This window comes from Diabrotica virgifera, chromosome 2, assembly GCF_917563875.1.
Source record: "Diabrotica virgifera virgifera chromosome 2, PGI_DIABVI_V3a".
Lineage (NCBI taxonomy): Eukaryota > Metazoa > Arthropoda > Insecta > Coleoptera > Chrysomelidae > Diabrotica > Diabrotica virgifera.
The window spans coordinates 260,826,515-260,853,441 of NC_065444.1; the positions used below are offsets into that span (position 1 = coordinate 260,826,515).

General features: G+C 33.7%; 1 protein-coding gene across 4 annotated transcripts in view; it reads left to right on the forward strand.

Moving 5' to 3' along the window:
• The window catches only part of LOC126880595 (zinc finger protein 883-like), an 87,963-nt gene extending 61,630 nt beyond the window's left edge, over positions 1-26,333 (forward strand). The window contains exons 3-4 of one of the 4 annotated variants that reach the window (XM_050644555.1): positions 3,058-3,267; positions 21,000-24,025. In XM_050644555.1, the coding sequence (XP_050500512.1) occupies positions 3,058-3,267; positions 21,000-21,763 (974 nt within the window). In that variant the 3' untranslated portion in view covers positions 21,764-24,025. Of the gene's footprint in view, positions 1-3,057; positions 4,570-20,999; positions 24,026-24,746 lie in introns of those variants that run through there. The other 3 variants (XM_050644556.1, XM_050644553.1, XM_050644559.1) reach the window with 3 other exon arrangements.
• Positions 26,334-26,927: the final 594 nt, after the last annotated feature.

The window sequence follows — 26,927 nt, forward strand, 5'->3', positions numbered from 1 at the left end:
TGATTCTAGGATAAATTTTGCATATAGTACTTTTACTTATGAAATTTTCTATTTCCAAATTAATTTAACTTTAAAATATATTGATACAAAGATTAACTTACTCTGACATATTCAATATAGATTACTCTGTGTTTAGACTGCTATATATTTTCAATTATTATAAATAATTCAGAAAATAAGTGAGCCTAATTTATACACCACAATACACAAAAAAATGAAAACTAGATCTAAAAATGTAAAAGCAATTCTGATTATCTTACGGCTTATTTATAAAATAAAGTAGTCTAATTTTAAAAATTTAAGAATTTTTATATAACTCATTTTATGTATTTGTATAGACGAGATTTAATAATTTGGTCGTAGAAACTGATATAACCCTTCGCCTGAAATTAACGACATTCACGCTTTTAGAAAGCGCTATACTTGACTTGTATTCGCGGAGTGCAAGTACTTGGAAGGGGAAACGAGAAAAGACCCTGCGCGAGTCGCGGAGAAATATTGCAACTATCTTAAATAATTCATATTGTCAATTGAAATTGTCAAATTGACGTATATTTCATACCTTCTGTCAATGAAGCAGAAAAATTATATATTGCTCCACAATATTGATATGATATGCAATTATTATATAAAGGTAAATTTAATTAATTTTATTTTGCTTGCAGTAATGCATTTTAATAACTAATTTTATTTACTACATACAATTGTTGACGTTTTCATAACATAACCTGAATCTTATTTTTTCTTCTTATTATTTTTTTGGACTATGGCCTTGACAATTATCCAATAACCAGGACTAATATAATTGGCCAATATAATTAAAAGTGCGAATTTTAGTATAGAGCGTAGAAATAGGGGTCGCTTTGCCGAACTTGCACGGTCCCAATATGTAATAAGCGTGTTTAATAAATATTTTGTACAATGATATTGGTTGTTTATCTTCAAAAATAATTTCTTGTAATAGCAAAAAATATTTTAGAAGAAAGTTTATTGTGCATCAATTTACTTTTCATAAATTAAATTTTTATTATAAATACCGGTATCGAATACCGGACAAAAATCGTCCGGGATTCCGGTATTCGGGATCCCGGAATCCCGGTATTGTAAGCTCTAGTCAAACCAGTTTAAGAGATCTTGTCGTCAGGAAACGTGAAAGGTACAGCTGGTTCCAAAAAAAACTGATACGACTCTTAAGCGTATTTTGTAGAAAATTGAGCAGTGTACTTTCTTCTTCTTTTTGTTTTTGGTCTCGCTGCAAGGCAATTACCAGCACGATTTATAGGCGATCTTGATGTAGTCTGGCTCTAAGCCATATCAAAATCGCTGACTGTGTTCTTGTAAAAAGCTTTTGATGAGGTGTGATATAATGAATATGAGTTTAATGTCACTGTCGCTGTCACTGCCAAATCTTAAAATGTGTCAGATAACTTCAACCTCAAAAAATGACTGTTTGTTTGTTTATTTTATTATTTGTCTGTCATAATAAATATAATATAATGTCAGATCAATCATACACTGCTCAAAATGATCGAATCTTACTAAGGGCCGGTTGTTCGAACGCTAATCAACAATGATCATTATTAAATATTTAATTACTGTCACCAAAACTGTCAATGTCAACTTTGTTTGGGTTGCTGAAAACATAATTAATTACAATTATGAGATTTATTATTAATTATGTTAATAATTATTGTTATATTAATTGATTATAGTCTCAGAATTGTAATTAATTATGTTTTAACAATTGACATTGACAGTAATTAATTATTTGATAATGATCATTGTTGATTAGCGTTCGAACAACCGGCCCTAAGAGTCGTATCAGTTTTTTTAGGAACCAGCTGTAGATAAGTTATGATGCTGACATTTTGACAGCTTTGGCATGCTGTCATTTTTCAGAAGAATATGACGAATGTTGCTGTAAGTGTCTCGGTCACGCATGGGATTATTTCGGGCACGTGCAAAAAGATAGAGGCATACCGAGCGATAAGAATTATTCTCTTGAAAAATATTTCATAATTTAACATTTTAGTTTTACCATCTTAAATTGCAAAAGGAAATCATCAATTTATACGATTATAGGAATCTTAATCAAAGGGGAGAAATATTCATCTTTTTTAATGCCTTCTATTTTGTACATTCAAAGCAATAAAACTGTTTTATAATCGACTGTTAAAAAACCTTTTAGTAAAAGTAGAACCACAAAAGATGGAGGAGTGTGATTTATGGCTAACAGTTTCGTATTCAAAAGCAATAAAATATTTTATGACCGGGTATTAAAATCTTTTAGTAAAAATAGAAGATGCAGGTGTGTATATGAAGGGTCGATTTTAAAAAAGCGTTCGATGGAATCAAACATACAGAACTCTTCCACTGTCTGAAATTATTCAGCGTAGAAACCACTATATGCATCTTTTAGTAAACTTGTACTACAATCAAATAGCTGCAGTTAGAGTAAACGAAGGAGAAACAGATCAAATGGCAATAAGGCGTGGTGTAAGACAGGATTGTCTTCTGTCATCCCTGGTATTCAATCTATATTCAGAGAACATCTTTCCTTATGCCATATTTATGGCAGGACAGAAGTAGTAAAATTAGGAGATGAGATCATAAATGACATAATATACGCCGATGACACTGCCATCATCGCAGACACCATGGAGGACTTGAAAATTCTGCTGGACAAAGTGCATGGGGCATTAATATTAACAAAAATAAAACAAAATGGATGATAGTATAATGGAAGAGATAACGGAGGGGACTGAAATAGACGTAGTTATTCGCAAATGGAATACATATATTTGGCATACATATATATGGAACATTTTTCTTTACGGATGTAAGAGATGATCGCTTAAGATGTGGCGAAAAAATTATGTAAACTCACTAAAATATATCAAACTAAAATATTGTGTAAACTCGTGCAAAAATTGTTTATGCACTCGATCTAACAGCCCCTTTAGACTGTTTCACGTCGCGTACAATATACTCTTATCTTTCTAATCCTACCTGTCACATCGACAACAACAAAAATTTATAACTTCGTTTTTATTTTAGGTTTTCCAAAGAAGAACAGAATGGAAAAAACACCTAAACTTCCATATAGTAAACAGCATATGAGAAAGCATATTACAAAAAAACCTTACCAATGCCAGATTTGTCGAAAGCCGTTTTCTCAATCCGATCACCTGAAAAACCATATGACCATTCATACTGGGGACAAACAATATCAATGTGAAATTTGTTTTAAGTCATTTTCTTTAAACGGTAATTTGAAACAACATATGAGAACGCATACAGGAGAAAAACCGTATCAATGCGAAATTTGTTCGAAGTCGTTTTCTTTTTCAAATAATTTGAGAGATCATATGATAACGCACTCTAAAGAAAAACCGTACCAATGTGAAATTTGTTTGAAGTCGTTTTCTCAAGATCGTTATTTAAGAAGACATGCCAAAAACCACACTGGAGAACAGCTTCAAAAATGTGATATTTGCTCCAAGGCGTTTACCCTAATAAGTACTTTGCAACGTCATACTAGGAGTGTGCACATGGGAGAAAAACTGTATCAATGTGAAATTTGTTATAAATCGTTTTTTCAATCATGTGAACTCAAAAACCATGCGACCACGCATACAGGGGAAAAACCGTATCAATGTGAAGTTTGTTTGAAGTCGTTTTCTCATGCAACTAGTTTGAAGCTACATACGCGAATACACACTGGAGAAAAACCATATCAATGTAAAGTTTGTCCCAAGTCCTTTTCTGTGAATGGTAATTTGAAAATACATATGAGAAGCCATACTGGAGAAAACTTTTATGAATGTGAAGTTTGTTTGAAGTCGTTTTCTCATGAAACTAGTTTGAAGCTACATACGCGAATACACACTGGAGAAAAACCATATCAATGTAAAGTTTGTTCTAAGTCCTTTTCTGTGAATGGTAATTTGAAAAGACATATGAGAAGTCATACTAGAGAAAAATGTTATGAATGTGAAATTTGTTCGAAGTCGTTTTCCGTTTTACATAATTTTAAGGTGCATATGAGAGTGCATACTGGAGAACGACCGTATCAATGTGAAATTTGTTATAAGTCGTTTTTTCAATCAGGAGATCTCAAGTACCATACGACCACGCACACTGGGAATAAACCTTTTCAATGTGAGATTTGTTCGAGGTCGTTTCCCTTTTTATATAATTTCAAGAAACATATGAAGACGCATACAGGGAAAACCGTATCAATGTGAAATATGTTTCAAGTCTTTTCCTATAAAATCTTATTTGACAGTGCATATGGAAAATCACTCAGAAACACGTCATCAATGCGAAATTTGTTCGAAATCGTTTATCCATGTAAGGTATTTGAGAGAACATATGAAACTACACAGTAAAGACGAAGCTCATCAGTGTAAAATTTGTTTAAAATTATTTTCTCGATCAGATCATATGAATCAACATATGGCATTGCACAATGCCAAAAAATCTTAATAAAGTAAAATTGAGAGCAAGCATTAATGAGTGTATTGTATTTTGTCCATAGACAAGAATAAATGTAGACGAATATCTTAAAAGAATCTTTTTATTATTAACGCTTAACCCTACTTTTGACATTTTTCATATGCTGGCCGTAGCATATATTATACATTAACATAGACTGAGCCTACCTACCTTACCTTATACATTAACATAGACTGAGCCTACCTACCTTACCTTATAGTTAAAAACAGTGCAAATATACAGGGTGTCCCGAAAAGATTGGTCATAAATTACACCACACATTCTGGGATCAAAAATAGTTCGATTGAACCTAACTTACCTTAGTACAAATGTGTTCATAAAAAAAGTTACAGCCCTTTGAAGTTACAAAATAAAAATCGATTTTTTCCAATATATCGGAAACTATTAGAGATTTTTTATTGAAAATGGACACGTATTATTCTTATGACAGGAACATCTTAAAACAAAATTATAGTTAAATTTGTCCACCCCATAAACATTTTATGGGGGTTTTGTTCCCTTAAACCCTCCCAAACTTTTGTGTACGTTCCAAGTAATTCATTATTGTAGTACCGTCAGTTAAACACAACGTTTTTAAAACTTTTTTGCCTCTGTATTTTTTCGATAAGCCAGTTTTTATCGAGATGCGGCTAATTTTTTAATATATTTACATTTTATTGTATTGGGGTTTTGTTCCTTTAAACCCCCCCAAATGTTTGTGTACGTTCTAATTAAACTATTATTGTGGTACCATTAGTTAAACACAGTGTTTTTAAAACTTTTTTGCCTCTTAGCATTTTTTGATAAGTCACGTTTTATCGAGATGTGGCTTCTTTATTAAAATATGCCTGAAAATATATATTACAAATAAATTTTCAGATTATTAACAGGTCTCTATAATCGTACTTAACCATATACAAATATGTGGTGGATTCGACAAATATTCAAAATATCTCGATAAACAGTGGCTTATCGAAAAAGTACTAGGAGGCAAAAAAGTTTTAAAAAAATTGTGTTTCACTAATGGTGCCACAATAATAATTTAATTGGAACGTACACAAAAGTTTGGGTGGGTTTAAGGGAACAAAACCCCCATAAAATTTTTATGGGGTGGACAAATTTCACTTTAATTTTTATTTAAGATGTTGCTGCCATAAGAATACCACATGTCCATTTTCAATAAAAAATCTCTAAGAGTTTTTGATATGTGAAAAAAAATCGATTTTCATTTTGTAACTTCAAAGGGCTGTAACTTTTTTTGTGTGCACTATTGTATATAGGTAAGTGAGGTTCAATCAACCTATTTTTGACCCCAGAATCTGTGGTATAATTTATGACCAATCTTTTCGGGACACCCTGTATATTAACACAGAGTGTCGTGTTGAGCGAAGTGACGACACCATCTTTTTTTATCAGTGCTGTGTTTCACTCTTACACATAGTAAAGCTGCTACACTAGTCCCCCCTACCATGCCTATACCCCCACTTAGTTTGATGTTAGTTTCTCGATACAATGTGCTTGAAAGTCAAATGGTCAAACGTCAAACCAGTCCAAGAGATCTTGTCAGGAAGCGTGGAAGGCAGAATTATGTCTATGATGCTGACATTTTGACAGCATTGTCATGCAGTGATTTTTTCAGAAGAATATGACGAAGGTTGCTGTAAGTGTCTGGGTCACGCATGGGATTATTTCGGGCCCGGGCAAAAAGATAGAGGCATACCGAGTGATAAAAATTATTCACTTCAAAAATATTTCATAATTTAATATTTTAAGTGTTACTATCTTATATTGCAAAAGGAAATCATCAATTTATACGACTATAGGAATCTTAAGCAAGGGGGTGAAATATTCATCTTTTTTTATTGCTTTTTATTTTGTACATTCACAGAAATAAAACTTTATAATCGACAGTAAAATGTTTTATGACTGGCTAATAAAATATTTTAGTGAAAATAGAAGGTGCAGGTGTGTATACGAAGGGTCGATTGAAAAAGCGTTCGATGGAATCAAACATACACAACTCCTGCACTGTCTGAAATCATTCAGCGTAGAAACCAATATATGCGGGTTGTAAAAGTAAACTTGTACTACATTCAAACAGCTGCAGTTAGAGTAAACGAAGAAGTAACAGACGAAATGCCAATAATGCGTGGTATAAGACAGGGTTGTCTTCTGTCACCCCTGCTATTCAGCCTATATTCAGAGGACATATTTTCCTAGGCCATATATGACAGGAGAAAAGTAATAAAAAGGGGAGGTGAGATTAAAAACAACATAAGATACGCCGATAATACTGCCATCATCACAGACACCATGGAAAACTTGCAAATTCTGCTGGACAGAGTGCATGAGGCATTAAGGTACTAGTACACTTTAGAAGACCAAAAATTAGCATTTTTTCAAGATTTTTTTCCCAGAACCTTTATTAAAAATGAACATAAAACTTTTTACATATTAATAGGTGCGTTCGCGGGCACAGTTGACAAATTGTCGCCGACAATTTCTAACCTCACTTAATATAAATAATACCGTTAATATATAAATATACAAGGTATATTTACTTTTAATTAATATTAATAACTAATTATTAAATTATACTAGGTAAATATACCTTGTATATTTATCTATTAACGATATTATTTATATCATTTTAAAGTGCGCATGCGTTTTGCTGCTAATTTGTCGCCGACTAGTCGTCGACAGGCACCCGCGAACGCACTTAATATCTAACTCCTAGAGAATACAAAAAATATATCTTTTTTCATTTATGCACGTACACTAATATTGTAGAGGGCGCCAAAGTCGAGGCCTAGAAAAAAAGTAGTTCCGATGGCGGACAGTTAATCTCAGGATTGGGATCTCTGAAATGAAAAAATCGTACGGCATTTGAAAAAGAAAGGTTTCTTACGTGACAATTTACCACAGTTAGTGAAAAATTCCGCAAAAAAAGATTTAACGGAAATTTGAAAAATTTTTGTGAAAAAATGGCCCGTTTTTCTTCAGTTTTTCATGGTTAAAAATATTTATTTTTTTATTTTTTGGTGAAATTGTGGTAAATTGTCACGTAAGAAACCTTTCTTTTTCAAATGCAATACGATTTTTTTGTTTCAGGTACCTCAATCCTGAGATTAACTGTCCGCCATCATTTTTCGAGGCCTCGACTTTTGCGCCCTCTACAATATTAGTGTACGTGCATAAATGAAAAAGATATATTTTTTTGTACTCTGTAAGAGTTATATATTAATATGTAAACAGTTTTATGTTCATTTTTAACCTTCCGCCGGTAACGTGAATTCTTGTAACATAGTTGGTAACGTCGGTCTACGACACCGACTTTTTTAATAATGAATATCTTAGGTTGTGATTTTCTGTTAATATTTTGATGTGAGTAAATGTTTAATATAACTATATTTAAATAACAATATAGTAAAAAATGATCAATATTTATTTATATTCGGGGAAAAATGCACATTAAAAAAATTGGCTTCTTTTAGATACTAACATAATTGATAAACTATTTACAAAAATATGTCAAGTTTTTGAATACAAAATATCAACAAACATATCGACAAGGGTTGAAATGTCACAAAAAAAATAAAATTATTCAACAAATGTCCAACACAAACTGAAATTATTGTCCGTTTGTTTCCTCATTTTATTATACACTCCACTGCACCGCACTGTACGGTTCTGGTTCGGAATTAGCAACAATTTCGTCAAAAAGTTGTTGCAACCTGACTTGTTTTCTTTCGTAATCAATATTCACATACAACTCCTAAAATTAATAACTATTATTTAAACTGACTGGACCAAAAACGACAAAAACTTACCGTTAAGTATAACACAAATGGTAACCTCGGTCTCTCACACCGTCAGGTCAAATAACATATGAACTATCCACACTTGGCCACAGATTTTTCAGGACTGAATAGTGTGATGAGGATTTGAAAGCTACCTGGCCTCGTGGACAAAAAAATATGCGCATTTGAGTTTTACCGCTAAAAATCCATTACGTCGGTGTCAGGGACCGTACGTTACCACTTGAGGGTTTTAATAAAGGTTCTGAGAAAAAAATTCTTGAAAATAATGATTATTTTTGGTCTTCTAAAGTGTACTAGTACCTTAATGTTAATAAAAATAAAACAAAATTGATGGTTGTATAATGGAACAAATAACGGTGGTGATTGAAATAGACGTAGTTATTCGCAAATGGAATACATACCATTACAACAACGCGATTAGGAACACTCGGATGTTGCATGTGGAACATTTTTCTTTACGGATGTAAGAGATGATCGCTTCATATGTGGCATTTTAATAAGTAGGAAAAATATTGTGTAAACTGGTGCAAAAATTATTTACCTATTGTAAAGGTATTTAAATAAGCATCCAGAAAATAAGAGTTATTTAATATTTAATTATTAGCAAATAATATATCAGTTTAAATTTTAAATCCTCTAATAACAATAGTACTAATACAGTGGAACCCAGATAAGTCGGACTCCGATAACCCGGAAGTCCGGCTAACCCGGACCGATTTTCATCAGATAAATTTCAGTTCGACTGAGTTTTTTACCAAGAAATGAATAATACTGTAATATACAACTTACGTAATTTAGATATACTGTGCATATGTATTTCATGTTTTTGCAATTATAATGGAATTTATCTCGAAGTATGTATAGTGTATTTTATTAATTCTTACCATATTCTCCGGCTAACTGGGATTTTCGATAACCCGGATCGACCGCGGTCCCGATTAATCCGACTTATCGAGGTTCCACTTTAACAATATTAGTCAATGTTTTGATTATAGTAAGCAGGTGGCATTAAATATCTGTAACTAGGGGAGCGTTCAAGTATTACGTAACGCAGTTGGGGGGGAGGGGGGTATTGTAAAGCGTTACGGTGCGTTACATGGGGGAGGGGGTTCGAACAGCGCGTTACGTAACATTGTTTTTTAACTTATGTAAATAAAGACTACGGAATGAAAATCTCCCAACTTTACAACTTTTGTATATTTTACAGAGAACCCCTAGATTGTATTATATTGCCCCTTATGATCCGCTCATGTTCCGGCCCTTCTACAACTACAATAGGACAATCTTTATCTATTCAAGTGAAAAATCTTCAAATTTGTCACCAGATCAAGAACAGTAACATATGTTTGCAATAATTGACATTTTTGGAGAACAAAAGCTGAAAAGATACAGTTACAGATGGGTTCAGACCAAAGAAATTTTAAGAGAAAGTCATAAATCGTTTGTCTATTCTTTTTATGAAGTCCATATTTATTATGCAGTCTAGTTTTCTTAGTGTTCTGTAAATACGTAATACAGAGAAACATATTATGTATTGCTCTTGTCAGTGTTGTTAAAGTGAATTAATTAATACTTTAATTAATTAAATGTCGTTTTTATCATTACCTCAAAAAGTCTAAAAAGTTTTTATTATTACCGCAAATGCGGTTAAATGATTTAAAAATGTCTTTAAATAAAAAGCATTAAATACAAAACCCACTATATTGATACTTAGTTTAGAAAATTGATAGATATTTAAAAAATAATACCCTTATTTTAAGGTGTGATTCCTGAATTATTAATTTCAAAGTTTTATGTGTTGTTATGTTGTCATGTTGTGACTGGCTGATTGACATAAAGTCCATGCCAATAAAAAAAAAGTTTTATGTGAAATATCTTGACGAAAACTATACATAATTTCAAAATTTCACTTGCATTATTCATAATAGACCCTACATAATACACATTTTTGAGATGAGGTTGTTAAGCAGCTTTTAAAAACAAAAATATACAGGGTGTTTAATTAAAATTAAAGATAATGGACTATGCTAGACTTGAGTGAATCACCCTGTATATTCAAATTTATGTTTAAATAGTCCATAGTTGAATTTAAAAGTTGACGTATCCTAGCGTTTTTATAATTTTCTAAAATAGTGACACATGACACAAGCAATTTTATTCCATAAGTGGTTTCCATACATTATAATTTTAAATGATCACCCTGTGTTATTCATAAAGACCATCAAATCAGATTGTTAAGCAGCTTTTAAAAATATAAAACCATACAGGGTGTTCCATTAAAAATAAAGCTTATGGACTACGGTAGGCTTGCGTGAATCACCCTGTACATTTAAATTTATGTTTAAAAAGCACACATTTTGATATACCTATGAAAATCAACGGGTCTCAGCGTTTTTTAAAATTGTTTCAAACAAGGACAGAAATAATTTTATTCCATAAGTGCCTTCTTATATATACAGGGTGTTTCAGAAAAAGGTAACACGATCTCTAGGATAGGTGAAAAATTGAAAAATAATTGGGGTTTGCTTACTAATTCATTTTTGTAACGGCATGCTTTTTCATGATACAGGGTGTTGAAGAACAAAAAGTTTTACATATTTTTTTCATTATTTTTCCGAAACTACTGGCAACACCGTATATTATTCGTTATACAAAAATTTTTACTAAGCAAAATAAAATGTTGAAATAATAAATATGTTATTTTATTAAAAAAGATCAAATAGAAAAATACATGAGAAGAACAATAAAGGATGAAGCCAAAAATGTATGTAAGGATGGGGCCAAGTAGGGAAAATATAAATGTAAAATTAGTAATAAAAGATTATTATTGTTATAAGTTTTGGACATATTTCATGTCATGGGACATGAAATTACGATTAGCAGGGATAACCAGACACATGAACTGAATAGAAGAATCGTTCTTGGGTGGCAGCATTTGGAAAACTGAGAGAAACGTTTAAAAGTGAGTTGTCCACATGCCTAAAGAGAAAGGTATTTGATTTGTGCGTCCTCCCAGTCTTGCGTACGGATCAGAAACACTTACCTTAACTAAAGCCTCGGCTACCAAACTAAGAGTAACGCAGAGAAGAATGAAGCGGTCAGTGTTAGGAATAACTCTGCAAGACAAAATCAAAAACGGAGAAATCAGGAGAAGAACAAAGGTGACTGACGTCATCGAAAGGATAGCCAGGTTGAAGTGGAGATGGGCAAGACACATAGCCAGAATGACAGATGGGCGATGGACAAAAAGGTTATTGGAATGGAGGTTAAGAGAAGACAAGCGAAGCGTTGGTGGACCCCCTACAAGATGGATTGACGACGTAAGAAAGCTAAATAAAAACTGGATGAGAGCGGCGCAGGATAGACGTGGTTGGAAACGAGGGGAGGAGGCCTATGTTCAGCGGTGGACATGTGAGGCTGAATGATGATTGTAAGTTTTTATTATTACCTCAAATGAGATTAAAATAATAACAAAGTTCTTTTACCGAGTTTCCGGTACTTTTCGCAACCTAGTTTTCCATTTAGGTTCAAATGGTTACTTGGGTGTTACGTAACGTTTAGGTAGGGGGAGGGGGGTACAGAAAAACGTTACGGTACGTTACATGGGGGAAGGGGGTCAAAAATCTTTAAAAATTGCGTTACGTAATACTTGAACGCTCCCTAGGACACGCACCGAAAACCGCAAAGTAAACAGAAAAGTTGTTGTTAATAATTCACGGTCGTGTTAAGTAAATAAGAAATCATAACAAACAAATAGACATTAGTTATACTTACGAAAAGAATGGGAGATATTATTCTAAGAAAGACTTGGTAATGTTCAGACGACGCGACTAATATCAGATACCAACTGAGTACTAGTTACTCTCGTTACATAGTCAATAAATAAATATATTCTTGTTCTCATGATCATTTTTCAGTGCGTCATTAATTATGACGTCATATACTGTATTGGGTGTGTCGAGACTTATTTCATGTAATTATTGACGAATCTGACAGATGCCACAATCGTACTTAGCCATAGGTGAAAAGCTTGTGGAATTAAACTAATTAGTAATTTAGTAGATTTGATTTTTACACAATATGTTAACATGTAGGTATTTTTTATAAAGGGGAATAAAATTAAAAAGTAAACAATATTGTTAATTAAATTTATAAATATGGAAACATTAAAAAATGACACAAAACTGTCCATAAACTGTGTTTTTATCTTCTTCTCTAGGTGCTGTCTCCGCTTCAAAAGTTAGCAATCATCAGAGAGATCTTTATTTCTGTAACAGCGGCTCTAAATAATTCATTGTCATTACATCCAAACCAGTTCCTAAGGTTCTTCAGCCATGAGTTACGTCTCCTTACTATGGATATTTTTCTTGCATAATGACCTGGAGTATTAGATATACATCTCTCATCACATGTCCCATATATCGCCTAGTGAGAACAATAGTGGCGAAACTCGAAAATTAACGTTTTTGAGTTAAGTCCATCAATCGACATCTAAATATGCCCTCTTTTATGTGCAATATCGGCTAACAATTATTTAATTTCCTTATTACTAGAGGGCGCCTACAAGTCTTTATGGTATTGTGAATTTGTCAAATATTTTGATGCATTAACGACGAAAGCACACCAAACTTCATATCAATACTGGCGAATCTGTAATTACGCCGTGCCTGCATGTATTTGAAATATTAGATATTTTATTAAAGATAGTAGTACAATGTGCAATAGTGGCGAATGAGCACTTTTGTCTGTGTGGTCGTTTTTGCCTTATAAAAACCTTTGCCTTTTTTTTATAAAACTTCTTACAGAGAAACTCAGTTTCAATCGTTCTTAGGTACTTAGAAATAGCAAATCAAGAAAGCGTCTATCCACTTTGAATCAGTATTGTTTAATTCCACACTATCGAGAACCAATATTCATTTCTAAAAAGAAGTCTTACAAAATAAATCAATTCCTTCTACAGACAATAATTTCTTTAGTAGTTTGAAATACCAAACATACGTGAGTGAAATTATGAATTTAATTTTACTATTCATAGTTCTTTTGCTTACTTTTTATCTTTTATCATGTTTATCGTTTTCATAATTATTACTTAAGATCTTATTTTGTTATTTTTCTATTGTTTCTATAGTTTCATTTTGCGCATAACTGGTGTGTACAATAAAATATTTTATTTGATGCGTTTAATTTATTTTTAAAAGTAAATTTTTTAATTATTTAAAACAGAAACTAAACTGTTGTAGTATAGTAGTATTAAAGTATAGTGGCGAAACATCAAATTAAACATCTTCGATAATGCAATAATGGCGTAACGCAGAAACAAAATCAAAAATAAATACAATATTAATCTTTTCTTCAAATAAAATTACTTCTACTAATTGGTTTATATATCTAGAAAGCACATTATTAGAAAAATTTTGCAGAATGATTACCTATAAGTCAGTTATACTGTTTAGCAGTTTCATCAAAACTTCAAATACGATTATCTCTAAATGTTCATTTTGAAGTTTCGTCACTATTGTTCTCACCAGGCGAATCTCAGTTTTCTTCTTATTTGTTAGTTCTCGTTCCTTATGCGTAAGTCTCATTACCTTCACGTTGGCTATTCTATCTACTCATGAGATATTTAACACTCTTCGGTACAAATCGAATGTCTCTAGTCTCCTCACGCCAATGACTAACTTTTAACGAACTAAATTCTAAACCAAAACACAAAATAATGCACAAAGACGTTGTGAAACACAAGTGAAGTCTTCTTCTTCTTCTTTTTTGTTTTTGGTTTCGCTGCAAGGCGATTACCAGCACGATTTATAAGCGATCTTGACGTAGTCTGGCTCTAAGCCATACCAAAATCGCTGACTTTGTAAGGAAGCTTTTGATGAGGTGGAGGTGTGATGATTATAATTAAATGAGATTAATTGGGTCAGGTTCAGTATGATTAAAAATTAAAACATAAATTAAATGACAAATAGCAACATAATATAACACGGATACATATAAACAGTTGAGCCTTGCAATTTGTAAGCTTATTTTGTTAATTGCTAGAAAACGCATTGCAGTTTATAAGCTTATTTGGTTAATTGCAAGAAAACGCATAATTACATTGACTGATTCTTCCGTTAAAGAACTTAGAATATTGTATATAGAGAGCGGTGTTTTGAAGTTCATGGAAATAAATTTTGTGTATATATCAAAATTAGGAATCACATTAATCGGGCATTCAAAAAAGATGTGGTTTAGATCCTCGAGACGACCACATTCACAAAAAGGATTATCTTTTATATTCATTTTATACAGATGTTGTTTTGTTAAACAATGGCCTGTGAAGTCGAATTCGAAATTTCAAAATGACAGGTACACAAAATACTGACCTGAATAATAACCGTCACTTGACTCTTTGACACTTCTAAAAAATGGCCAAAATGGACGAAGTTTTTGTCAAATGTTCGTAATACGTGTATTTGATTGGCTAGAAAAAACGCGCATTCTAAATATCAACGAATTAAAGGTAGGTTAGGAATAGACATCTTATGTATATAACCATTGTAATGCTGCATTATTTTTGTGTTTAATCACGGAGCTACCGCTTTTTCCGTCTCATCTAACTTAATGCATTAGAGAGAAATCGAAAAACTGTGACGCACTGAAAAATGATCATGAGAACAAGAATATCTACGAGTACTTAGTGTCTTCCAGTAAATCAACCCTCTTGTAGGGGTTGCAACCCCGCAACCATCATATGGCGATCTTGTCGATCTAACAGCCCCTTTAGACAATTTTACGTCGCGTACAATAAAGTCTTATTTCCGAATCCTCACATCGACAACAAAAAAAAAATATAACTTCGTTTTTATTTTAGGTTTTCCAGAGAAGAACAGAATGGAAAAAACATTACCTAAACTTTCATATACAGTCGAACCCGCTTATTGCAATAGCCTTTGTGCAAGGCAAAAATATTCTTATATCCGGGATATTCTAATAACCGATCATTGATGGCTAGTCGAAATAAGTGTTACCGTAATAATATTATTTACATACTATGCCAATGTGTAGTTTTACATACTATGCCAATATGTAGTTTTATTACATACTATGCCAATATACAGGGTGTCCCAGACTAATTTACCCACGCTATATCTCTTAAACGAATACAGATTTTCGAATGGGACAAAAAGTGTTATATTCTACTTGTAATACACTTTAATACGGCGTAGAAAAAAATCATCCCCTAAATATTCATCCCTTAGTTACAACCCCTAACTTTAATTTTTCTAATAGCACCCTGTATATTTTTTTATAGTTTTGGATGTGGTATTCTATCGTCTATTCAACTCATTTTTTGAAAATAAAATCGGTTCGTAAATAACCAAGAAAATATCAGTTTAGTTTTGTTAATTGTGTGTCCCAGACTAATTTACCAAGGCTATATTTCATAAACGAATAGAGATTTTCGAATGGGACAAAAACTGATCTATTACATTTGTAATACACTTTAATATGGCGTAGAAATAATATCCCCTAAATATTCATCCCTTAGTTACAACCCCTAACTTTATTTTTTTTACGTAGCACCCTGTAAGTTAGGGATGAATATTTAGCGGATGAATGTTTTCTACGCCATATGAAAGTGTATTACAAATTGAATAGATCAGTTTTTGTCCCATTCGAAAAATCTATGTTCGTTTAAGAAATATAGCCTGGATAAGTTAGTCTGGGACACACAATTTAACAAAAATAAACTGATAGTTTCTAGGTTATTTACGAACCGATTTTATTTTAAAAAAATGTGTTGAATAGACGATAAAATACCACATCCAAAACTATAAAAAAATATACAGGGTGCTATTAAAAAAATTAATGTTAAGGGGGTTGAAACTAAGGGATGATTATTTAGGGGATGATTTTTTGTACGCCAAATTAAAGTGTATTACAAATAGAATATATCATCTTTTGTCCCATTTGAAAATCTCTATTCGTTTATGAGATATAGCGTGGGTAAATTAGTCTGGGACACCCTGTATATATCATATATGTACCTACATAATCAGTGTATGTAAATGGTTTTAGGTCTTTTTACGTCAATAATACAGTAGTGTAACTAGTACTTATCTATGTATGTGTTAAATACCAAATTACATTACATGTATGTGAATGAATACATTAGGTAATTAATATTAAATGTATGCAATATGTAGATATGTAAATATTTTCTTATTAAAATGCATATATAACAAAATTACTTTTTTTTTTCTTAAGAAATTATTGGTAATTATAGCTTTTTCGTTGTTAATCCGTGTGGTCATCCTTAATCCATTGGTTGAATAGAAGTTTTATTGGCGTCAAGAAATGGATTGTTACATTCTTGTTCTTTTCTCTTCTTTTCGAATTTAACAAAGCCATAATTCACATCTTGCAAACAAGTAGGTACTCTCTGAGTGAATTTTATAACAGGCAACAGTGCCTTTGTGTAGACAAATAAAAATTATTTTATGACCCATGCATTTGTCGGCCATGCTAAAGATCGAATTGGTATTCGTAACAAAGTAATAAATATTTATTACCCTAATAATATCTAATCCAGCACTACAGGCCGTTGACGACAAACCATAATACCAAACATAATTTAAATTTTTAGTAAATTGTAAAAAAATATATTCTTTGACCTGCAAAATATGCTAATAAGCGGTATTATCTAGTTAGATCCTATTCCAATAAACAGATAAATTTATTAAGGAGTAAATGGAAATGTTTCGGGAACTTGAATTTATATTCCATAAACCGGGATATTCCTATAACAGGGATTCTAATAAGCGGGTTCGACTGTAGTAAACATATGAGAACGCCTACTACAAAAAAACCTTACCAATGCCAGATCTGTCTTAAGCCGTTTTCTCAATCCAATCACTTGAAAGACCATATGACTACGCATACTGGGAGCAAACTGTATCAATGTGAAATTTGTTTAAAGTCATTTTCTTTAAACAGTAATTTGAAACAACATATTAGAACGCATACAGGAGAAAAACCGTATCGATGCGAAATTTGTTCGAAGTCGTTTTCCTTTTCAAATAATTTGAAAAAACATATGATAACGCACTCTAAAGAAAAACCTTATCAATGTGAAATTTGTTTGAAGTCGTTTTCTCGAGATCGTTATTTAAGAAGACATGCCAAAAACCACACTGGAGAACAGCTTCAAAAATGTGAAATTTGTTCTAAGTCGTTTTCTCATGCAACCAGTTTGAAGCTACATATGCGAATACACACTGGAGAAAAACCATATCAATGTAAAGTTTGTTCTAAGTCTTTTTCTGTGAATGGTAATTTGAAAAAACATATGAGAAGCCATACTGGAGAAAAATGTTATGAATGTGAAATTTGTTCGAAGTCGTTTTCCTTTTTAAATAATTTTAAGGTGCATATGAGAGTGCATACTGGAGAAAGACCGTATCAATGTGAAATTTGTTATAAGTCGTTTGCTCGATCAGGTGGTCTCCAATACCATACGACCACGCACACTAGGGAAAAATCTTTTGGGTGCGAGATTTGTTCGAGGTCGTTTTCCTTTTTATATCTTTTGAAGAAACATATGAAGACGCACACAGAGGAAAAACCGTATGAATGTAATATCTGTTTCAAGTCTTTTCCTATAAAATCTTATTTGACAGTGCATATGGAAAATCACACAGAAACACGTCATCAATGCGAAATTTGTTCGAAGTTGTTTAGCCATGTAAGGTCTTTGAGAGCACATATGAAAATACACAATAAGGACGAAGCTCAACAATGTAAAATTTGTTTAAGGTTGTTTTCTCGGTCAGATCATATGAACAAACATATGGCCTTGCACACTCTCAAAAAATCTGAATGAAGTAAAATTGAGAGCAAGCGGTAATGAATTGTTCATATTTTCATTTGTTCAATTGTATTTTGTTCATAGATAAGAATAAATGTAGACGATTACGTTAAAAGAAACTTTCTATTTTTAACGTTAAACCCTACTTTTGACATTTTTCACATGCTGGCCTTAGCATAGATTATACATTAACATAGAGTGACCCTACCCTCGAGCTTCCTGACAACAAGATCTCTTGGACAGGTTTTGCGGTATCTCATTCTAGCACATTGTATCGAGAAACTAACATGAAACTAAGTGGTGATATAGGCACGGAAGGGGAGAACTACTGTCGCAGCTTTACTATGCGTAAGAGAGAAACAGCACTGAGCAAAAAAAAAAGATGGTGTCGTTACTTCGCTCAACATGACACTCTAGGTTAATATATATGTCAATGGGCCAAACATTTATACATATATTAACACAGAGTGTTGTATTTCACTCTTACACATAGCAAAGGTGCGACACTAGTCCTCCCCTACCATGCCTATACCTCCACTATGTTTCATATTAGTTTCTCGATACAATGTGCTAGAAAAAGAAAACGTCAAACCAATTTAAGAGATATTGTCGTCAGGAAGTGTGGAAGGTAAATAAGTTATGATGCTGAAATTTTGACAGCATTGGCATGCTGTCATTTTTCAGAAGAATATGACGAACGAAGGTTGCTGTAAGTGTCTCGGTCACGCATGGGATTATTTAGGGCCCGTGCAAAAAGATACAGGCATACCGAGCAATAAGAATTATTCACTGCAGAAATATTTAATAATTTAACATTTTAAGTTTTACTATGACAAAGTATTTCTATGACTCTTTTAAAATTGAACCATGGTCGCTTTCCATCTCACTTATATAAAATTGGAATACATAACTCTCCTGTCTGTAGTTGTGACAATGTATCCATTGGTGATCTAAATCATATATTTCTAGAATGTTCTCTGAATTCTCAATCTTCTTCAGTTCTGTATCAAGAACTAATTCATCACGAGTGTCCATTGCCGCTAAATATTACAGCTCTCCTTTCTTCCTCAGATAAATCGGTTCTAGATTCCATCATTAATTTTATCAGAAATTCAAAAATAGCAGTATAGTTTAGAAATAGACAACATGAAAACATTTAATGTAATTAATAATTATTTACATGTTTTGTGGCAAATAGATTTTGTCTGGTGCCAGGATCTCTCTCTCACACACACACACACACACACACACACACACACACACACACACACACACACACACAAACACAAACACACACACAAACACAAACACAAACACACACACACACACACACACACACACACACACACACACACACACACACACACACACACACACACACACACACACACACACACACACACACACACACACACACACACACACACACACACACACACACACACACACACACACACACACACACACACACACACACACACACACACACACACACACACACACACACACACACACACACACACACACACACACACACACACACACACACACACACACACACACACACACACACACACACACACACACACACACACACACACACACACACACACACACACACACACACACACACACACACACACACACACACACACACACACACACACACACACACACACACACACACACACACACACACACACACACACACACACACACACACACACACACACACACACACACACACACACACACACACACACACACACACACACACACACACACACACACACACACACACACACACACACACACACACACACACACACACACACACAAGTTTTACTATCTTAAATTGCAAAAGGAAATCATCAATTTATACGATTATAGGAATCTTAAGCAAGGGGGAGAAATATTTATATTTTTTATTGTTTTCTATTTTGTACATTCACAGCAATAAAATTTTAAAATCGGCTATTAAGAAACTTTTTAGTAACAGTAGAACGACAAAATATGCATGGGTGTGATTATGGCTAAGAGTTTCGTATTCAAAAGCAATAAAATGTTTTATGACCGTCTATTAAAATCTTTTGGTGAAAATAGAAGATGCAGGTGTGTATATGAAGGGTCGATTTTGAAAATACGTTCGATGTAATCAAACATACAGAGCTCTTCCACTGTGTTAAATTATTCAGCGTAGAAACCGCTATATGCGACTTTTAGTAAACTTGTACTACAATCAAACAGCTGCAGTTAGAGTAAACGAAGAAGTAACTGACGAAATGCCAATAATGCGTGGTGTAATACAGGTTGTATTCTGTCGCCTCTGCTATTCAAACTATATTCAGAGAACATTTTTCCCTATGTCATATATGGCAGGAGAAAAGTAGTAAAAATAGGAGGTGAGATTATAAACAACATAAGATACGACGATGATACTGCCATCATCGCAGACACCATGGAATACTTGCAAATTCTGCTGGACAGAGTGCATAAGCCATTAATGTTAACGAAATTTATGGTTTTATAATGGAAGACATAACGGTGGTGATGACGTAGTTAGTCGCAAATGAAATATATATCATTACAACAACGCGATTACGAACACTCTGATGTTACATATGGAACATTTTTCTTGACGGATGTAAGAGATGCTCGCTTAAAATGTAGCATAAAGTATTGTGTAAACTCGTGCAAAAATTGTTTATGCACTCGATCTAACAGCCCCTTTAGACAATTGTACGGCGCGTACAATAAACTCTTATCTTTCCGAATCCCACCTGTCACATCGACAACAAAAAAATTTTATAACTTCGTTTTTATTTTAGGTTTTCCAAAGAAGAACAGAATGGAAAAAACATTACCTAAACTTCCATATACTAAACAGCGTATGAGAGGGCATACTACAAAAAAACCTTACCAATGCCACATCTGTCTTAAGCCGTTTTCTCAATCAATTCACCTGAAAGACCATATGACCACGCATACTAGGGACAAACTGTATCAATGTCAAATCTGTTTTAAGTCCTCTTCTACAAACAGCAATTTAAAACAACATATGCGAACGCATACAGGAGAAAAACCGTATCTATGCGAAATTTGTTTGAAGTCGTTTTCATATCCAAATAATTTGAAAGAACATATGATAACGCACTCTAAAGAGAAACCGTATCAATGTGAAGTTTGTTTGAAGTCCTTTTCTCGAGATCGTTATTTAAGAATACATTCCAGATACCATACTGGAGAGCAGCTTCAAAAATGTGAAATTTGTTCGAAGTCGTTTTACCATTCAAATATTTTGAAAGCACATATGATAACGCACTCTGCAGAAAAACCATATCAATGTGAAATTTGTTTTCAGTCGTTTTATCGAAAAGGTGGTTTAAAAGAACATACCAAAACGCATTCTGGAGAAAAACCATTTCAATGTGAAATTTGTTCGAAGTCGTTTTCCTATTCAAATAATTTGAAAGAACATCTGATGACGCACTCTAAAGAAAAACCATATCAATGTGAAATATGTTTAAAGTCGTTTGCCCAAAATCGTTATTTAAAAACACATGCCAAGAATCACACCAAAGAAAAGAAGTGAAGGGTTCAGTGAAAAGACATTATAAGCGCCATATGCCTAATTTTACAGTAGAGGGAAAACACGCTTCAAAACGTAGTAATATGAAAACTGCATTTTTCATTACAAATTTACTGTCTCAAAGTCTTTTTTTTCCTAGGACACAATACTTCCCATATTTGGAGCATAGGAGTTTTTACAAATTCACCATCAGACATTGCTTTGTTATTTTTTGCAATATATGCTACAACGTAACTAGCACGTGTAGCTTGCTTTTCAACAACTTGTTTTATAAAAATATTTACTGATTTGACAGTATTTATGTAGAGCTTCTGCTTTTTTCTTACAACAGAGAGAAATAGAGGGAAACACAGCGCTATGTGGAGTAATTTTGAATACCCCAATTTAGGATGGTGGATGGTAGATACCTGCCTGGCGACTATCCAGCTATTTATACCACGAATAAAAAAACGATGGTAGCCGCAGTGGCCTCCCACTGCCATCTAACTATCCGGTGGTTCGCCAGGCGTCTATCCACCCAAATAAGTCGTGTTTGATATTCCATACGGGTAGCCTGGCTATGGAGGAAAGCGTAGTAAGTGTTTTGTATAAAAGAAGGGAAATTTGGGACCAAGCAGACTCACTATATGTGACGAAAGATGGCTTAAAATATCTGTTTTATTTATTATTTGCAGTTGCATTAAAAAAATCCAATATTCAAGTCAGGTGAATTTAAAAAACAATTTCTACCTTTAGTGAGTTTTACCTCTAATTGGACGATATGCTAAAAAACAAACCAAATGTAACGTAACAAATGAAACAAACGATTCCTCAGCAGTCAGTTGAATTCTGACTTCATTTCACTCTTTCACTGCGTCCAGGATGCAGCGCCCTTCCACCATCCACCTTTAAAATCCACTCTCCAAGCGACCACCTAGCATGCTGCAGTACGGCATCGGCTTTAGCTCATTGTCCATCCTGCCTTTCCAGAAAGGTGGACAAATCGCCAGGAGACATCTCCCCTATGTCGGCAGGTGTAGGCCAAGGCTCGCCGAAAGCGTACTCTCGTATTGACGATAACTCCGGACATTCACATAGGACATACTCGACAGTTTCGTCATCTAGTTCACACTTCCTGCATAGAGGTGTCTACTAGCCCCAGTGTGTGGAGGTGTTTGCTTAGTTGATAATGGCCAGTTAAAAAACAAACTGTTAAGCGTAGGTTTTTCCTGGCCATTCTCAAGTACTTTTCTGATGCTGACGTCCCAAGGTTCCTTAGTATTACCTTAGCAAGTCTACATCCTGACCCTTCTTCTCATATTTTTACGGTTTGCGTGTGAGAGTGACATTTGACAATTTCCGCGATTGTTGCAGTTGACCAGCCGAAAAGATCACCATTTAATAAGATTCTTAGGTCTTCTGCCTTCCTAGCTAGCTGGTCATCAATGCGGTTGTCTTTAGTTCCATTGTGTCCTTTTACCCACCTCAGGATGATGTTGTTACCATCCGAAGCTTGGGCTAGTGACTCATGACACTCCATTACTAGCCCTGATATGACACGTGGTCTATTCAGGGTTAGTAGCCCTTGTCTGCTGTCTGTGCAGATTATTATGGTTTTAGCGGCTATACCTTTCCAGGTCATCTCTTTTGCGGCTATGAAGATACCAGCCAGTTCAATCTGAACTACGCTGGCATTTTTGCCCAACCCCATTTTATACTAAGGTTCGGTGATCTGGAGTATATCCCGCATCCTGAGCCTTCTTCCATTTTGGACCCATCGGTGTAGATGCAATATGCATTTGCCACGTTTGACTCCCTATGTTGTCTTGTTTCGATTTTGTAGGGTTTTGTAGGAAATGTAGGTTTAATTGAGTCGCCTCCATGGCCTGCGTGTAGCAGGGGTAATGCCTCCAGCTCACCCCGCCAGAAACGACATCTCAATTGTCCTATTCCTACATCTAGGTTTGACAACATAAAGGCCGCGTCCCACCATCAAATAATTTGATCAAACTGGTTTGAGCAAACTGAAAGTGACAGTTAGTGACGTCACATCCTGAGTGTTCATTGTGGATAATAATGAAAAATTTTAATTTTAAATAAAGTACAAACAAGTTAGACAACTCAATACAAAAAATTTGATCAAACTAGACTGATAGTGAGAGCACAGATTTTTAGAATTTCAAAAAAACTGCAATTGTGACGTCACTTTGACGTACTTCCGGAGTTTACTCAAACTGTTTGATCAAATTATTTGATGGTGAGACGCGGCCTTAAGACAGTTAGTCAGGCGTGTATTGAATGATTTAAATTTAAATAAAATTGTATTAGTTTGATAAAATATATATATTTTTTTAAATTTGTTGTTAATTAGCGTGACCTTTTAACTCCAAGATATGAAGTAGCTTAAACATATGAAATAACCAAATACTGAGGAATTTACAAAAATTTCATCCGAACTTAGTTCGGTATCAGTATCCTAAACTTCAGTATTGTGAGTTTGCATTGTGTACGATGAATTTTTCATTCAGAACAACTGTATAGGAAAAATCTCACAATCAATTATAATTCCTAACTAACATGCGATGTCCTGTGCTGCTCTAGCAACACTTGTCTCGAACCTCTATCGTAAAACCGCTAGATTTGTCGATCTAGCGCGCCTCAGCCCACTGAGCCATCTGATCGACATATTCAATAAGTTCCCTTAATTTACGTAACTATCGAGTTTACTGATTGAATTTGTCTGTCTTTTGTTTAAGTTTCATGTCCGCTAAAATATTTTTATATTTCAACAATTTTTTCTTTAATAATTCTGGACCGTGTTATTTCCCTATCATTCCCTCCTTGTAGATCCGCCAATGTTCAGTATTTTTCTAAAGATAAGGCGGAACTGCAGCTATGCTGGTATTGCATGAGTCGGTGAGTCCAGCGGATGAGTAGCATAATTCCTAATTAACTTGTCTAAGTCGCATTATGTCACATTAATACTTTGATACTTTTTTTATTTTAGATTTTCTGGAGAACAATAGTAAGGATGTAACCAAAACAAAACAGAAAATTCCATATAATAAAGAGCAACGTAAGTCTTTTTCCAAAAACGATACTTTGGAAAAACATACTAGTACCTACACGGAGGAAAAACCATATCAATGTGAACTTTGTTTCAAGACATTTAATCAAAAAAGTGGTTTAAGAGAACATACTAAAAGGCATATTGGAGAAAAACCCTTTCGTTGTGAAATTTGTTATAAATCTTTTTACAAAAACGCTTTTTTGAGATACCACATGGCTGTTCACACTGGAGAAAAAAAATATCAATGTGAAATTTGTTTTAAATCGTTTGCTTATAAGTGTGGTTTGAAAGAACATATGAGAGTGCATACTGGTGAGAAAACTTATCAATGTGAAATTTGTTATAAGTCGTTTTTCGCTTCAAAAAATTGGAAGCTACATATTTTAAGGCACTCTAAAGAAAAACCATATCAATGTGAAATTTGTTTAAAGGCGTTTACCTCAAATTTCGATTTAAAAATACATATGAGAATCCATCGAGAAAAACGATATCAATGTGAGATTTGTTTTAAATGTTTTTCCAGTACAAGTAAGTTGAAACAACATATGAGGGTGCACACCAAAGAGAAACCTTTTCAATGTCAAATTTGTTTGAAGTGGTTTGGCCAAGATGGTCACTTGAAAGCACATATGAGAGTGCATACGGGGGAAAAACCATATCAATGTGAGATTTGTTCTAGGCCATTTTCTGAAACTAATAATTTGACAAAACATATGAAAGTACATACTAGCAAAAAACCTTTTCACTGTGAAATTTGTTATAAGTATTATTCCAAAGCTTCTTATTTGAAAAAACATATTATGAGATACCACGCTGTAGAAAAACCTCAATAATATGAAATTAAACATTAAAAATGTATAAATATTTTCAATTTCGTTGCAACCCGAAAATGCAGCAGCATTATATTCTAGTTCAATCAGAGAGTGCAGGAAGAGTCTATACCGGTTTCGGGGCTTTTTTGCCCTTCATCAGTAGACACATATCATCTTATCTCTGACTGAACTAGGATACTTCGACGCGTGCCATCCCGGATTGCAACGAATGAAATGGCTGGGGTGTCGTAGCGACATCTGCTCTTCACCACGCTGAGCAGATGGGACGTGAATTACAAATTTTAAAATTTCGTCATCTTCTGATCGTCTTTACACCCGCATGGCTTATAATTTTTAAAAACCTCGGGAGGTTGTTACCAGAGAAGCTTCCCACTGTTTTTAATCTGGTGGTATTTAAAACGATATTTATTGTCGGTTTATGTACACTCACCGGCACGAAAAACGGGCACCCCAAAAATGGGTCATATTTCCTAAACCTTTTTTCTGATTTAATTAATTTTTTCGACATGTTATAGGTTTGTTCTTTAACAATATCGCTGTAATAATATTGTTGCTAGACAGGTAAATTTTCATTGTATACTGGGGGTACCAATCAAACTGGGTATTTTTCTCAATTTTCACAACACCCTGCGGAATATTGTAGCCTTTATAAAATATTGAAACTAAAACCCAACTATAGCCCAGGGTTTTCTTAACATTCTGTTTTTTTTATTTATTCGCTTATGTTAGATACTAAAAAATTAGGGACTTTAACAACTAGCCATGTTCTTTATCAATACAGGGTGTTTCTAAATAATTGCGACAAACTTTAAGGGGTAATTCTGCATGAAAAAATAATGACCATTTGCTTGATAAACCTATGTCCGCAAATATTTCGTTTTCGAGATACGACATGTTGAATTTTTTCTTATAAACTAATGATTTATTTATTGCTCTAAAACCGGTTGCGATATGCAAATGAAATAATCGAAAAATTAAAGGAATAACACAGAAAACACAAAAATCGCCGATATAACTTAATTAATCTATGAAATGTCACTAGTGTCAAAATTTGATAAATGTCATTAGTGTCAAAATTTTATAACAGTTTAGTAAACTTGCCTGCGGTTGGACCAATTACAAACAAGCAATACAGAGCGGTAAATTTGAATCACTCCTCTTGGTTAAAAAACAAACCATAGTTACGATCAATAAAGCTTCGAAAAATACTTATTTTTCAATTTGCATTGTGCACTAATTTTACAATATCTCGAGTTATAATTGTTGGATTTAAGTTTAGGAAACG